This window comes from Pelecanus crispus, chromosome 1, assembly GCF_030463565.1.
Source record: "Pelecanus crispus isolate bPelCri1 chromosome 1, bPelCri1.pri, whole genome shotgun sequence".
Taxonomy (NCBI): Eukaryota; Metazoa; Chordata; class Aves; order Pelecaniformes; family Pelecanidae; genus Pelecanus; species Pelecanus crispus.
In genome coordinates, this window is record NC_134643.1 from 39,056,064 (window position 1) to 39,073,309 (window position 17,246).

Here is a 17,246-nt window from a genome sequence, read left to right on the forward strand (position 1 = left end):
TGCCGCTATATAATCAAAAAAGGAAGTTTAAACATAACTGAAGTATAGTACAAAACACCATCCAAAGCACTGAAAGAAGAAGCCTATATAATCATGCTATAGAAGTATTTATAAAAGTTAAAAGGAATAGTAAATATCAGCTCAGTGGTTTATAATGAAGCTAATAAAATTCCAGCCGGTAATCTTAACTGTAATGAACAGCGTTTTAACATTCAATCCATGAGAGGTTAATGAAGGCTATGAACTTTGTGTAACACGAACCGTTTCAGATGTTGGAGTTCACCAGATATAATTGGATTCGGGTGGAACATGCCTCTCCTCGGCCTTTTTCAGCGAAGGCGTGTGCTGCCTCTGCTTGCTGCCTGCTGGCCTCAGGGCACTCAGACCGCTGGCTCCGTACCCTGGAAAATTATCCAAATCAAGAGAAAAAAACCCACAGAAGCGGGCTCGCGATCCGCTGCTAATATTTCAAGTGGAAACAGTCCCCCCACGTTTGAACAAAGGATTTGTGCTACGCCTTACGCAAGCGCTCGCCCCTCTCTGTGCCCCCCGGGACGGGCGAGGCGCTGCCAGACCGAAAGATGCTCTCGCCTCACCAGGGAGCCCAGGGGACCATCAGCACGCCCAGGCTGCCACTCAGCCCGGGGTTCACGCGTGCACAGCCCACGCCGGGTGGGTGAGCGTGGTGCCGGTCTGCCAGCCACAGGCTCTAAAGAGGGGCATAAGCATGGCCCCCTGGGGACAATCTGTGCCAGCTACCTGAGCTTCGCTTTGGTTTATGGCTGAGTGCAAAGAGAAAGAACAGCAGCAACAATAAACACCTAGGGGGGAAAAAAAAAGCAGTCCGAAACAGGCTTCGCGGAGCTGCTTTGTTGGGGAAAATGAACAATAAAAATGGAATTCAAAGTATTATGTTGTAATTACTTATCGTTTCATTTACCCTTCTCATTACTTAAAGCTCATGGAAATGACGCTGAAAAACTGAGTCCCAGGTTCAATTTTTTTTATCGACTTTTTAAGAACACAGCTTTACCAAGGAGCCATTGATTTGATGGAGTATGAAGCAAGTCTCTCAAATTAACTATAAATCTCCTCTCAAGATCCGGAGATGTTTGGGTTTAGTTGAAAAGAGTGAATTGCAGTGCATGCAGACTTCTATGTGCTATTTAAGCCCTACATGGGCCCTTTAAATGGGGGTGAATTTTACCCAAATGACCTATTCTCAGTTTCTTTGCTGAATACAAAGAGAGTTTTGCAGTGCTAAACACAGCAGAACTGTACCCAAACTCCAAGTAATTAAGGATGGAAAACCGTGGAGCTGACAATAATGTGTGCCTACTGACTCCTCATAATACCGTAATTACGAGTTTTGGTTTGCTGTACAGGTAATTACTTCTTTGGGGATGGTCATCCATAGTACATAATTTTTTTCACTTGCTATCCGAGTTCTTTGTAAGAAGAGTATTACAAGAAGAAAAAGTTCATACTGAGCTTATGAAGTTCATATCGATTTCCATTTTTTTCTAACCATAACTTATATTAATGGTATTTCTCCATTGAGAATGGAGAATGGGAATGAGAGAAATACTTGAACACAGGTTCACTAGCTAACAGCAGAAAAATGGACTCCCCAAACCTAATTTTCACAGCATAATCCATTTTAGTTAGATAATACGCATTTTTAATGAAACAACTATATTTATTCTAATATATTTTAATACGATACAAATCACAGGCATCAACAGCATTTAATAAAAATGAACATTCAGTTGATGCTGCAGTGTAAGGTTCACATTTCTTATGGCTAATTGGTGGGTTTTATAGCTGCAAATTTTTTCAACTGTTTTATCATTGCCACTTAAAACTTTAAATGTGAATCGTTAGCTAACAATGTTTAAACTAAACATTAATACCTCAAAGGAGAATGTACAGAATGTCTCTTGAAGCTCTACTGTCACAGCACTATTGCACATTAAATATAAAATTAAATCTTAAGTTGTTACTGGATATATCCAGTTGTATTTCAAATCATTTTATAGTGCTATTTTAAATTCAGTGAAATGATCAGTTGCCTCACTGGGTGTCAAATGGGTCAATAAACACAACAGAAATTCATTTTAAGGACTTTAACTTTGCTTTGGGACAATATCTTTTGTGGTCTGCGGAGCATGGGTGGAGAAGAGGAGGAGAAATCCTGAAAGTCGGTAAGCATAGATCTTGCATAACCCTTCAAGTTTTCCCTGAAGTTTCTGAAGGACATTTCGTTTTTTCTAAGTTTTAATCAGCTTTAAAACCTGACAGAGTTGTATTTCTAAAAATGCCTACCCAACATTTTAAAGCCAGCTGACATTACTGAGGAGTACTGAAGGACTTTAGATCCCTTCCATACAATGGGTGGAAGACACGTGAGGTCTTCTAGAAATCTGGCTGATACCAGATTCTGGAATTTCTAATACTAGGGTGATCTTGGTAAAACACTTTTAAACGATTCTGAGGGTTTTTTAAGTAATTAAAATTATGAACTATCGAAAATCCTCAGTTTACTGTTTGGATTAAAGATTAGAAAAAATGGAGTGCGGTATCATTAATGAGGCTGGAAAGGCTCTTGAAGCAATCATTTCTACATAGCATCGAATGCATTAGATGCCCCGATACAGAATCTCGGGGTTGGTTTCTCACTTACTTTTATTGCAGTGTCTCCCATGCCAGCCTTCTTTGCACTGGCATTTGTTGGGCTCAGCACAGGTGCCGTACAGGCCACAGCCGGGTTCGCAGACAGCTGTAAGAAAGCGAGCGCATACGCCTGACCTCTTGACGTTTCATCCAGAGTTGCGTATTTGCTTTCCCTGCTCTTGCTCCTCGTGATGCGTTGGTCCTGGCACAGGCTGGGGCTCTCACTGTAAATCAGTGACTTTGCACTCGGTGTGTGTGGAGCCCCAAAATATTTCACCCCCCATTCCCCTGCAAGGTCTGGCTCAGTCTCCGGCAGAGAGAAGCAGATGGAACAGCAGAGCTGAGCGTACACCAGAACCAGCGGGAGAGGAGGGTAGCCCCCAGCATCCCTCTCACAAAATGCTCCCGTTGGATTTTAATGTTGCAATGTATTGACGTTTTATTAAGCATTTCTCTGTTACTAAACTGCTCTTAGTAAGCTGACACATTGCTGTTTTATGGAAACTCAGAGTACAGAAGAAACTGTGGGGAGGCTTTTATAAAAAACGTTTCTGGTTTCATAGTTCCCTTAAGTCTGGTGTACGCCGTATGTCCAGGAAGTAAATTAACCTAAAATACTTTATCAACAATTAGTGCTAACATTGTGTAAAAAGATACTGTACAGCCAGTTTGATGCTCCTACAACAAGAACTGATGGAGTGGCTTTGGTACTCACGCTTTGAACACAGGTCTCCCTGGTAGCCTTTGGAGCACTTGCATTTATTCTTACCAGTACATTTGCCTCCATTTCGACAGGGCTGATGGCATTTACCTAGAAATCGATAGCACAAAAACAATGGTCTTAGTCCCCTGCACCTACTGGAGATAAGTGTCTGAGAAGCCTGTCTTGTACCCGAAAAACTCACTGGATGCTGGCGTAGGAGTGTGCACTGTGGATCTGTCAGGAAGACTCTGCTGCAAGTCTGTCCTTCCAATTTATATGCTTTGAAAATACGGCAATAAATTGGCCAAAGCCCATGTGTCCATGCAGCTTTTGCCCAGACTTGTGCCACCTGGACTTCGTAGAGTGCCCCGTGCCACCGGTCAGTATTGCCTCCTGCTCTCCTCACCCTTCATGGGGGAGGAAGCTCTGTCCAGACTTTGTGTTTGCAAAGAGCGGGATCCATACCCAGGGGGTACAAGCAAAAGAAAATCTGCTGGTGCCCGAGAGGGATTTTAAGCACTAGGGAAGCTCAGGAACTGACAGGTTTGGCCGCTACTTGCAGACACTAAATAGATTGGCTGGGCCTGTCAGCTTGTGGCTGTGGAGCACCACAGTGCTGTGGATGGTGCAACGAGGACTGTTCCATACCACAGCTCGGAAACTAAAGGCGCGTTAAAAAAGCATGCCCTTCTTTCCTGTTTGCAAAGAACAGAGCATCTCTTCTCCCAAGTAGTTAGTGATAGGACGAGAGGAAATGGGCTTAAGCTGTGCCAGGGGAGGTTTAGGTTGGATATTAGGAAAAATTTCTTTACGGAAAGGGTGGTCAAGCATTGGAAGAGGCTGCCCAGAGAGGTGGTGGAGTCACCATCCCTGGAAGTGTTCAAAAAACGGGTAGATGTGGCACTTGGGGACATGGTTTAGTCTAGTCTACCCTTGATTGGCTTAGAGTAGACTTGGTAGTGTAGGTTAATGGTTGGACTGGATGATCTTAAAGGTCTTTTCCAACCTAAACGATTCTATGATTCTATCTTTGGGAACAGTAATTAGAACTGGCAGACCTTTTTCAAGGCTTTTAGTCCAGAAATTACCTTCCCTCGCGTTCAACACTTTGCCAGGGGAAGAGGCTGGGTCTGACAGCGCTGTCTGGCCCTGACTCGCCTGGGAGGGAGGAGGTCCACGTTGGTGGAGGAGATCCACGCTCAGGTTCCTACCGGGCCTGACTCGCACCAAGGGACTTCCTCAAACTTAACAACAAGTCTCCCATCACCCTAGTGTCAGTCCCTTGTCAGAATTTCTCTGCATTATTGAACTAATTGAATCTTCACTCGTCTCTAGGAAGGGTGAGCGCAGCGCCCACGAGCCAGGTCACCCCCAGGCTGAGGGAGGCTCACTGCCACGTCCCTGGGCACTCTCGGGCCATCAGGAGCAACACCCCCAGCTTCTTGCCTCCTTGGTGGCCATATGCACCAGTGCAGCTTTTCTCACTGTCGTACAAAACCTGTTTTAATCTTTTCTAATCCCACAACATTTTCTGGATTCTTCAGAAAAGAGAAAAAAAAACCCTTCCTAGATTTAGCACTAATATTTACCTGAATCTGTGAGCAAACAAAAACTGGAACTTGGGGCAGCAAACTGCTCCCTTCCCCTTCCCCTTCCCCTTCCCCTTCCCCTTCCCCTTCCCCTTCCCCTTCCCCTTCCCCTTCCCTTCCCGTTCCCCTTCCCCTTCCCCTTCCCCTTCCCTTCCCCTTCCCCTTCCCTTCCCCTTCCCTTCCCCTTCCCCTTCCCCTTCCCTTCCCCTTCCCTTCCCCTTCCCCTTCCCTTCCCCTCCCCTCCCCTTCCCCTTCCCCTTCCCCTTCCCCTTCCCCTTCCCCTTCCCCTTCTCTTCCCCTTCCCCTCCCCTCCCCTTCCTCTTCCCCTTCCCCTTCCCCTTCCCCTTCCCCTTCCCCTTCCCCTTCCCCTTCCCCTTCCCCTTCCCCTTCCCCTTCCCCTTCCCCTTCCCCTTCCCTTCCCTTTCCCTTCCTTTCCTTTTTTTTTTTTAAAGGATGTTAACTGAGACTTGCAAATGATGATTTAAGCATCAGCACTCATCCTTTCCACTGCTGGCTTGCTGTGCTGAAAACCTCAGCAAATGCACTCATGATCACAGCCTGCCCCTTGGGAGCTCAATACCCCAGGTAGCGCTTGCTCAGCTCTCAACCCCATCAAACTTCTGTGATGCATGTGCGTATCATCAATATGAAAGAAACATTTGTTCCTAATGTGCATACTTATTTTAATAGCCCTGAAACAAGCTTCATAACCAGCTGATGGAACAAACCATGCTAAGGAGACCTTCTGCAAAAGCACGATTTCCCTGCAGAAGCCTCCGGAGAGGGAACATATAGGTAATCTCATTTGCAAGCATTTGGATCCAAAGTAATTAATGACCAAAAGGAGCAATGCTAAGGAAACCCAAGGACTCTCCTAGTTCTTGAAGTAAATCTGGAGAATATGGGTCAAAGGGTCTGATACCAGCTTCTACAGAGTTGCATTAGGCAACTGTTTGGCTCAGCAGAGCTCAGTTAGCTTTGGACCAAGATATTTTCACAGAATGAAGGAAAGAGTAATAACTCTCTCTGATATTGACTGAGAAATGGAAAAAGCAACAAAACAGTTGGTGACAAATGGGGGAGGAATCCAAAACAAAATAAAACTCTCTGGACTCCAACTGAAATACTAATTAGAGACAATACATAACTATAGCTAGAAAAAATCTGGAAGGCTGTGAATGCTTGTTAGTATTGTAGACTGGGTCCAGTACGTTTCCCAGGAGTCTTAGAGAGTGATTCAACTATTAGACAAGCACTCAAAATCTTTAAACAATATTAAAAAAAAAAAGAACTTTGCAGTTTTCAGAAGATGGCTTTCTGCCTGTTGAAAGGTTTTCTCCCCTTGTTATTTCAGCACCCCCATGACTGAATGTAGCTGGCCCTGGATCTAAGAAAAGAGACGGAGCTGTGTGTTTCTCCTCTGGTGTTTCTAAGCCTTGTCTAGCATTTCTTGCAGTCTTCCATTGTTGTGCTGGCACTGGTGCAGTGCCCAGAGGTGGTAGCAGCCATCAATCACAGTCTAACAATTGCTGTCCCAGCTTTACAAAAGCCAAGGCAAGTGCATAGTTTTCCTTGCTCTCATCAACATGATCCCAGTTTAGCTCTTGGCATACTCTGATCCTGAATTTTTTTCTTTCTTTCTTTTGTACAGAAATGAGTTTACTGCCTGTATTTTAATTAATTTAATTTGAGTTGCACAGGTAAGCCTTTGCAAGAAGCCAGTCAGCTGTACCTATCCCAAGTAGCGGTAGACAATAATGAGCTTAAGAGCCCCTGGGACAGACCAATTAAGTGGAGCACCCTTAATCACACGTGCTGTAATATCAGTTCTAAGAATTTTCCTCAAAAAACACCACTGACACAAAACACATGCTTCTCAAACTTTGAACCAAACCTTATTCATCATCTGAGAAGTATCAGCAGTTGATTTTTTGGGGACTGAAGAAAGAAATGAGGTTCTGTCAGAGTGTTAAATTTGAACTTGATACAAACAAAGGTAAATTCTTTGGAAACCCACACTGTTGTTCTTGCTGACACCTGATCTGAATTTATATCAAAGGGCAATCTTTATTAATTTAATAACAATAAAGCTTTACTGCTTCTGTTTGGCTCCAATGTTGATTAGGTAAAAAGGAGTTGCAAAATGCATTGTAACGTACAGAGATATGGTGAAACATTTACATAGGTCTAATGTTTATCTACATGTAAATACAGTGCAAAATGTAGGTCTTACGGTATCTGTGTTCTTTCTTATTTGAAGATACAAATTTCATAACTGTGAGAAGAGCCTGTGTCTACTGATGCATATTAAGAAAGAAGCTCTTACAGGCTCTCCCAGGCCAAATGCTGCTCTCCGTGCTCCTGTGAACGTGCACCAACGTGCACTGAGGAACATCAGTGAGATTATTTACAGCAGGGGAAGCTCCTGGCACAGTGTCCTGTTAGAAGCTTTAGCCCAGAAAGAACAACCTGGGTGTACGTTCTCAAAACTGAAATGCTCATACTCTATTCAAGTGTGGGGAACTATAGAATTAATCCAACTTAACCGAGCTATGAGAAAACTCTTCTTTTAGTGAAATCAAATACTTGACAGCTGACCTCCCAGGTCCATTCCAGCCTGGCTGCATCTCCACCCCCAGCTTTACACAGCACACTTAGATCAAATATGAGCTAAAATATTTTTAATTGCTTTGATGCTAAACTTCTGAAAATGGATTTTCAAGTTGCTATGTGAATGCAACTTAATACGTTAAGTGAAAGCTCTAAGCTCTTACAGTTCAGTCCTCCCTTTATCCCAAACCCTTCTATTCTCAGCTTATAGTAGCCCTTTCAGAGGAGTGGGCTCAAACCTAATCTGCTCTGCAGAAGTACAAATTGCCGTAACTTTTGAAAATAGCTGCTCTACACAGGCTTGGCACAGCAGCACATCTGTCTGCCACGGAGTATTGCTTGCATACTCACGGCTTGAGGGTTGTTACCAAGCCCAGTTATTAGTAAAAACAAAACAAGGTAGGGGATGAGATGGTCTAGCAATGAGTCAAACTTATCAGTAGGAAACTCATTTGAAGGCATGCAGCATCTGAGTCTCCAAGGGCCCCAACCTGCCACATGAGATCCTTGTTGTGAGCCCAGCAGAGGCAGGTAGCACTTCATCATTCGACACTGACACTAGGATAAGCTGATGTAAGTGAAAGCAAGCACACAGAGATGCTACTCACTAATTTCACATTGGTCTCCTTCATAGCCCGAAGGACAAATGCATTTTCCCAGATAGAAACATGTTCCTCCATTGAAACAGGTTGTTGTACAGTTTGCTGAAACAAATAAAACAGGAATGAGCTAAGTCACTAATATGAGCTCAGTCTCTCTTGGCCTTAATGTTTTCTGCTGCTCATCATAAATAAACATTGAGTAGGTTTAAAAAAGTTGCATTAACATCTTTTCATCTGGTTTACAAAGGAAGACTGACATGGGGTGTTTCCTACATAAGGCTTTACACGGGCACACACACAAGTCAATATAGGAAGAGACAAGTGAACAATACAGCAATGAGATCCCCAAGGGCAGTCTGTGTTACATCTTTATCAATCCTCACATGTAAAGCTCGTTGAAGGATCAAGTCACTACTGTTATTGAAACTGCCAGGGTCTGATAAAAGGACCACAACCTAGGACTCGAAGTTATCTCTACAAGAGGATACTTCACTACAGGTTTTAATTAATGCCTTGACTAGAAGGAAACCTTTGTAAGTTTTTGCTGTGTGGTGACACGCATGGTGGCAAATGCTGTGTCTCTCACCTGCTAAATTACTTACGCTGTGTGAGACTTTTCACCAAACAGCTGGGGTTCACGTTAATCCTTCAAGACATTGGGTGCATTTCATTACAGTACACTTTTGAAACATTTTTTAAATGCAGTAAAAGTCTCATCAAGGACTAGATACAAGTCAGAAGGACCTTGACAACAACAGTTTGTGCAAGCATACTTAAAGGCCTAGAAGGTTCCCATTATTTTGCTGGGAAGTCCACTGGGATCTTTTGCATTTAGTCTTTACTTCATATAGTTCTGCAGCAATAAATGCAACGTGATGTCCCGTAATCTGCTCTGCCATGAGCTGGTCAGTTATATTTCCACAGGCAACTACTTGTTTTTTCCTACGTGGTAGCTCGGACTGTTCCAAATTACTGTTCTGAACAACTGATTGTTCCTTTTTATCCCTCCCGAGCCACAATGCAGCAACAAAAAATGAATAGCCTGCTTATTTTTTCATGTATCCAGATGCAGCAAATTAATGCACTAAATAATTAGTAAAACTAATTTTGCTCCTGGAAACTAGAGTTCAAATAGAGATAATTTTTTTTCCTAGGCCAGAAATATATGTGAATCTTGTGGTAGGTCCCACAGCCTTCAGTGGATCAACTAAAGCAATTACCTAAATTACTATTCACAGAGCTGGTGTATATGGATGCCTGCACATTCAGCTGTGAAAGCACTTCTGACAGCTCCCAGGTTGTGCTAGAGCATCTATTCGAAGATGACAAAACTTTTAAAATGTCTACTTCATCACTCGCCTGACTTTCCAAAATCTGCTCCTAGAGGGGAACTAACACAGGGGAATAAAGAGAGGCTGCTGGATACAGAGCCCAGGGGGTTTTAGCCGGCATTTACCTTTGTCGCAGTTGATGCCGTAGAACCCCGGGGGGCAGATGCAGAGGCCGGGTGTAATGCAGAGCCCACCGTTCATGCAGCGAGGAGCACACAGTGCTGAGGAGCAGGAAGAACAGAAATACATCACTGGTGTGATAGCAACTGTCTATTTGAATACACAGCACATTGTCTCCTTAAGCTACTTTTCCACCCACTGAATGTAACAATTCACCTTTGTAAAGCATCTTTGTAAGTGGGTTAAATCAATTCCGTCTCTGGTTTGTATCTAGCAATTTGTATACAGAGTTACTAAAAAAGTGAAGATTAAATTCTGTTCAAATCTGGTTCCATATGTAAGCAGAAATTGCCTCTTGTATGGTTTAATTCCGAACTGGGGAGAGCAAAGTGCCCACCTGCACCCTCTGGATATTTGAAGCCCCTCCCGCGCCCTATAACTGGATTCTGGTGCTGCAGCTGGTGCTTCAGCTCTGCAGACAGGACTGTCTCTTTAGGGGCTGTGGTCATAGGTGTCAGCAATTCAGTGGGGTTCGCAGACAGGCTTTACAATGAAGCCTCCCTTCCCCCTCTGCGTACCTGAGCATAAGCATGGATACCTAATTTAGGTTAGGGGAGCCTGTTGCGTGGCCTGGTTTGGTGGCCAAACTGTCCTGCATGCTCCCTGTGCACCTTCTCCAGAGCCCCTGTGCTCTCCCAAGCCTTCTATGCACTTGTAGCCACCCCACAAGGCTCTTCCAGGGAGGCACGTCAGGTGGCAATGATTCATTTCGTGGTTGCCCACAATTGGTACATGGAGCGAGGCTGGGTCCATACTAATGAGTTAAACAGCACCTAGGCAAGGGGTGAAGTGGGGGCACAGGATCATCTATCTCGTGAAATTGTTGGTGCCATTCCTGGCATGGCTTTGTCCCTGGCCAACCAGCAAACCCTTGCGGGCATGACCCCAGGGTGAACAGCAGCCATGGGCTCCTCCCAGAAGGCATTTTTTTGGAGGGTATGAGAGTTTACTAAACATATTAATGCAAACTGCACTGTCCCAGTTGGCCTCCAGGCCAGAGAACTCATCCTCTGTACTTAATATTTTGGATGTAGCCAGAGCATCTGGGAGCTCAGTGAAGGATGCCATTGGAATAGGATGCCCACAGGGACGGTTTGCTCCCTCTCAAGTCACCCTGGGGAGGGTCTGCCACTGGGGGATGTGAAGGAAGATAGGAAGAAGAGCTAGTTTCCTCGCCAAGTCACTCAATTTCTTGGTCCCCCAGTCCTGGAAATGTCATTTGGGGCTATTAGTCACTAATGGAAAGGAAAAGGAGACTCTTTCCTTAATCTTCCCATCTTTGTTGCCAGCCTGCCTCCAAATTAGATCTTATCTCCAAATTAGGTATTATCTCCAAATAAACAAATGCTGAACAACAGAAGTCCTGTGCTTTGTTTCCCAGCTAGTTGTCATTAGCAGAATAATTTTAATTAATCTTTTTACCAGATGGATTCCCTGTGATTAAGGATCACTTAACTATTGTGTCAGTTTGTGTTAAAAGCAATCTCTTAGAGAAAAAACATTTTCTTGTAAGCAATTAATGTTTCCATTAGACCATGGATGATGATAGTAATTCTCTTACATGTGTGGACTCAAAACCTATGAAATCTTCAGAATAGGCTATTCTTTTAGGAGAGGCTACAGTGCAGTAGCTACAGTTTTGCTGAGATTATGGTATAAAGATGACAGTTGAGAAAATTTTTTTTAAAATTACCTTTCTCACAGTGAGGCCCGTAAAATCCATCTGGACATTCACAGACATGTCTTTCGTTGCAAAACCCTCCGTTTCTGCACCCTCCTGGACACTCCGCTTCATAAAATACAATGACAATCTTAATTGGATATTACATACTTCAGCTGTCAGCCAGCTTTCGGTAGGATCAATAAATTCCTTTGACACAACAGTAAAAATATTTGCTGACAGACAGGCAAATGCTGGCAGAAGTGGAAGTTCAGCTAAGACCTCCTCAAGAGAAATTAGTTTCTTTTTTGTTAGTCTACAAATAGAGGTTTCATCACGTGTTCAGACAAACATACAATGCACTTGTTGACAGACTGTGCATTTCCATTGCTCTGCTCTTCCGTAAGTGCATGAGTAATGGGGATGCTCTGCTCAATCCAGCACTTTCTCCTCCATGTGGAAATAAGCAGGCAGTGCAGGACTTGCATCGCTGGTTAGACCTGCCCTCAGTATGCAGGACCAGTTTCAATTTCTGCAGCCTAAAGTAGACTGCACTGCAACTTGCACTGCATTAGTTGCTACATCTGTTAGTACTGAGGTGACAAAGTGATGAAGTCTGTATCCAAATGAAAGAGTCAGCTTCAAGGCTAGAGAAAAGAAGGCCAGAAAGGAAGATGAAAGCATTCCTGCACAGTGGTCCTATATCATCATCCAACCCATTCACACCTCAGCTATTGATCAAACACTGGTTAAAGCATTTGGCAGCACTGGCTGCATTATGCAAGGATGAGAAATACCTCTATATATTTATTATACACCAAATAAACCCAGCCTCAAAACACCAGAGTCCATCAAACAAGAGGCAAAACAAACTGAACCCTATGGAACCCCATGAAAACATGACTGCTGGGTCGAATAACAATTGCTCAAAAATACCTTCCTAGATCTCTCACAGAGAAGGCGGCAGGCAGGAGAGGCTGCCTACTCCCATTAGAAAAAGCAAACATCACTTGTGATCAGTGGTACCAGGGCCACAAGGCAGCTTTAGCAGACATGACCTGCTCATCTTGATGCTATGCTGTGTGACACTCTGAGTGAGAAGGTTAAAAAAACTCTGAGGTAGACCAAAACTCAGAGTAATCTTATTGCAACCATCTCAACCCAAACTTGAAGGTCATCTATTAGACAGCAATTGGCTGCAATGTTGGCATCACATCTTTTTTTTTTTTTTTTTTTTTTAGTGTAACAATGCTGTAAACGTCGTGACTGACAACACCTGCCAACAGCATCCTTACTTCTTCTCCTTACTTCTTCTCCATTGTCTTGTCACCTGATTTCATCAGGAAGTGCTGACACCTACCATCCAGAGGCTGTACAGATGCACCATCGATTCACACTGATTCTCAACTGAGTAATACCTGAGTTCAAATTCAAGCAGTTATAGCCTTTAAAGTGGTACGGAGTAGCAGGATGTCTATAAATTCAGGAGGGTCAGGTTGCCCGAGACATTTTCGCAGCCTACAGAGATTCTTTAAACTGTAACTCCTATTAATACTGAGGAAAACATAACTGTGGACTTTAACAAATTTGAATGATTCCCCCTTCTTCTAATATTTGAGTCAGGTGACATATCTGTTAGTTAGACTCATACACAAATAATCTTTTGTTTTTGTAAATTTATCTAATAGCTGATTAGAGCCACAGGAAATGATGGCTGCTATAACTATGAGCAGTATTCTGCTGCACCCACGTTATAGCTCTCTATTTAGTGGGATGCGAAGGGTAACTCTGAGACTAAGAGAAAGGAAAGAAAATCTGATGTACCAGTCATGTGGTTGGATGCTGTGTACAACTGCCAAACAAACAGGAAAGAGAGAGGAGGAAAGGTGTCATTTTAAAATGCTCTTCCATCCAAGGCCATAGCTACATGAAGGAAAAAGTGTTGCTTTAAAAGTAAAGCTGTGTGTGGCAGCAGTAATAGTGGTAAAGGCTTTTTTGTCTTATTGTGTTCCAACACTGTACTCCAGGACTTTTTCTGGAAATGCTTCTCTCTCTGTACCCGAACGCAGAGCTGCTGTTCATTCCAGAAAATGCATGCTTAGATACGTACCATTTCATACAGAAAAATAGGAAACCGTAACTTTTTGTGTGGACATCTCTTAGCCACAACAAAACCTCTCCTCTATCCGACAAAATTGCTCCCTTGCTCCCCTCACTTCCTCTGGCGGGGGCCCTTCTGGATGGCTGAGAATGACTGGAAACAGCGACCGGGGCCCCGGCAGGAGGAATCGGAGCTCCTCACCACAAACAACATCTTTCAGAGGAAGGAAACTCACCCCTACTCTAACACCAACTGGTAAGGACATTCTCATCCTTCTGAGCATCTGTCCCAAAATACTGCAGTGTCCACCTCATAGGATAGAGGGCAGGAGTGGGAGTTACCCCACTACGCACTGGAAGAGACGAGGTGAGAAAACTCCTCCTCTGCCCACCTCTAGAATTTGGGAAATCGTCCCTGCATCCCTCAGCTGGCTCTGGGAGCAAAGGACTGGGACAATAATCACTCCCGGCTTTCCTGAGAGGCCATATGATGCAATACTGCTAAATTTTAAATATTACATCTTGTATCAAAATAGTACAACATTACATCTTGTATCAAAATAGTAACAACAACAACAAATAGCACAGAAACGATAGCTTGGATGAATGCTACTACTAAACTGAGTTTGGAGTCCTCTCTGGTTAAGCCACGTTTTTCCACAATACAGACCTGTAACTCTGCTTTCCCTGTTAGATTATCCCAATACTATTTCCAAAGTTTATTAAGTTCAGTATCTTTGAACTGAACTGGAAATAAAAAGATAGCAAATGTTTTGTGTTGTATTTACATCAGACACCCAACTTCCTACCAGAGATCTGATTGATTTTACTTCCATTAAGCCCCCATTTCCCTTCCTGTTTCTCTGCCCACTTCTTCTCCCCCTCCTCCACTTTCCCTGGGCTAATTGGCAGCAGCAAGGCTTCAAAGGAGACAAGCAGCTTTGCTATTTAGGTGTAGCGAGGTTTCAAAGAATGAACAACTCCTGCTCCTGCTGCTCGCTCTTTGAAGCCACACTACAGCCAATTAGCTCAGAGAAAAGAGCGCAGAAAAGAAAAGTGTGGGACTGGGAATGAAGATTTAATAGGAGAAGAATAAAAATCTCACTCTTTGTACATCAGCCCTGTCATGGGTTAATTTGATACAATTGCACATGACGTGGGATAACTGCCTTATCTTAGATACTGATTTTTCAATTTCCACAGCCTCAGTTTAAAGTGATAATTATAGTTGTTTGTAGTGTATCAAATTAATCCACAAAGTCTTATTACATAGTCTTTATGGTTCATAGATTGGTTGATTAAAGAGTTTCCCTCCTTTCCAAGTAAACACTGCAATAACTTCATGATGCCCTTCTTCTACCAGCGCATCCTGTGTGCGTTCACTGCTTGATGACTGCAAGTATTAAGAACCAGCTTCCACTATCTTACCTGTATCCAAAACCAAGAGGTTGCCATCTGAGCTGCAGAGAAGGTAAAGCCAAATTTTGCAAAAATGTTCTGATTTAGGATTTTTGCATTCAGTTTGTACGTGCAAGTTGGGATTTAAGGAACTGTTGAACTAAGGCACCAAACAGTATTTATTGAAGTCAGTGTCCCCACTACAGATCCCAGAAGTTCAGTTCACCATATTGTGTACCACTTCTAGAAATGTTAGCTTCAGCTGGTTTTCACAGGACTAGCTCTCCCCCAAGTACCTCAGATCATTTGCTAACAGGTGCTTCTCACATGATACATTTCTATCAACATCCTTAACGCGATGAGCTGTGAACAGGAGGAGAAATGCCTCCAACCCGTATGCTAAGGGAGACATAGTCAAGAGTAAGAAAAGGGTTAGTAAACTTGTGGTAAATGAACAGCAAATCCACAGAGCCAGAACAGCCCGGCATTCACCACCATTGCTACATGTTGTACGAGCACTTTATTTCCATCTTCTCTATCCATTCTCCTGAATGACACATAAAAAAGTTAGGTGACCAGGTCTAATGGTATTTTGGCATGTCCTCTTTAGCATTACCTTGCTGACAGGTTTTAAAGAAGATGGCGTTCTGAGGGGTCTGGAGAATAATATTGCCTTCTGAATTCATTATGACCACATTCACTTCAAATGCAGCGACGCCATCTTGTTTTCCAAGGCAAGGAAATCCAACCTGAACGACTTAAAGGAGAATAAGAATGATAATATTTACATTTACATGCACAAATATCCATATACATATACAAGCATACATCAAAATACTAAAAAATATAGATAATATTTATATTTAAGCTTTAGAGTAATGCCATTGATGAAAACCTGTAACACAGAGATACACAGATCACCTTATTCATGGGTGGCTCCAGGACTGGAAGTACGGCAGCACAGGAGATGAGCCTGTGCTCATTTACTGACATAACCCCAACAGTCTGCAGCACAGACAGAGATCTTAAAACAAACATGTTTTTGCTTGCAGACAAGGCAATTACTCATGAGGAGGTATCTAAGAATACACCAAAATAAGCTGGAAGCCTATATTTAATTTTCTAAGCTGAGTTGATCACTTCCGAGTCTAAATTTTGCAGGATCTCACACAACTTCTGCAAAAACACCTTACACATTTTGGAAAAAAAGTTACTTTATATATGTTTTGCTGTTTTGGATATTGCAATTAATACTTAAATAAAATACTGATTTAATCAAAACTTACTCCATAAACTACTGGCAAGATGGTATACTTGATAAATGAGCTCATGGGTGCAAATATTTAAAAAGAAGACAGAGACACATTACTCTGACAGAACTTGTTAAGTGTAGCGATATTTGGAGATTGCCTTTCCAGGAAAAGTATTCAAACACTTTTGAACTACAAAGAGTTTAAGTAAATAATTAAGGCCAGTAAATCTGGAGTGTTTTAATGAGGAAGCAAGCCCGATACCTCAGAGCTGTGGAATGTTCCTCTGTGATTGTCACAAGTAATCTTAAATAATCTTCAGATGAAACGATTTTATCTCTTTTCTTCAGAACTGACTCTTCCCAGCTGCTTTAAAAATTAGATCCAGCTAATAGAAATTGTTTATTCCTTTCTTCTGAAGCTGGCCTGAGATTTCAGAACCAAATATTGAGCTAACAGCCCTACATTTGGCTTGTTTTAAATTGCTTGTTATAAAAAATTTTGCAAGTCATAATTGGGCCATTTTTGTTATTTGTTGCCTTGGTATAATACAGAATAATTTATTGCTGAAACACATTCTGCTTCTGGTAAGTCATACAGACTGAAAGGTCTGTTGCAGTTTTCATTATAGAGCAATTTCATTGTTGAAGCACTTTTACACCGATCTCCTAAAAGACCATGACAAAAAGCAGGTAACCATGTGGTAAGAAGGAAACTCTTACAGTGGATTAAATAAAGTTTAAATGTAGTGAACTTCTTAAACTGTAGTAACTGTCTTACAGAGCAAGTGCAGTAAATCAGTGCTTGTATTGGGATATATGTGACTTAGCTGAGCAAATTGTTATGGGGAGGAAGTTTAATGATGGCACTATAGTCATATCTAGACTTCACTGAATTGGTAGCAAAGCCCTAATCTCCCCTGAGATTTGGCTGTGTGTTTAAATGCAAAGACCAGGCATGCATCTCTTAGGGCTAAAGTCCGAGGGGCCAGGTCAGAAATCCCTTATTCCAGCACTCCCCACCCTGGAAGCATCCGTATTTTTGGACTTCCCATATGTCCAAACTCCTAGGCACCCAGAAATGCAGTAAAGGACCCTCCTGTGAGCAATAAGCACCTGGATCCTGGCTGAGCTCTGTGGTGGTTCAGAGT

At 42.8% G+C, this 17,246-nt stretch overlaps 1 protein-coding gene across 1 annotated transcript in view; it reads right to left on the reverse strand.

Annotated features, from left to right (window-relative positions):
* Nucleotides 1–279: 279 nt before the first annotated feature.
* WIF1 (Wnt inhibitory factor 1) overlaps nucleotides 280–17,246 on the reverse strand; it is a 46,067-nt gene continuing 29,100 nt past the window's right edge. Inside the window, exons 4-10 of the mRNA XM_075727633.1 lie at nucleotides 15,463–15,603; nucleotides 11,382–11,477; nucleotides 9,634–9,729; nucleotides 8,184–8,279; nucleotides 3,389–3,484; nucleotides 2,684–2,779; nucleotides 280–401 (exon numbers count right to left, since the gene is read on the reverse strand). Coding sequence (XP_075583748.1) covers nucleotides 280–401; nucleotides 2,684–2,779; nucleotides 3,389–3,484; nucleotides 8,184–8,279; nucleotides 9,634–9,729; nucleotides 11,382–11,477; nucleotides 15,463–15,603 — 743 coding nt within the window. The remainder of the gene's footprint in view (nucleotides 402–2,683; nucleotides 2,780–3,388; nucleotides 3,485–8,183; nucleotides 8,280–9,633; nucleotides 9,730–11,381; nucleotides 11,478–15,462; nucleotides 15,604–17,246) is intronic.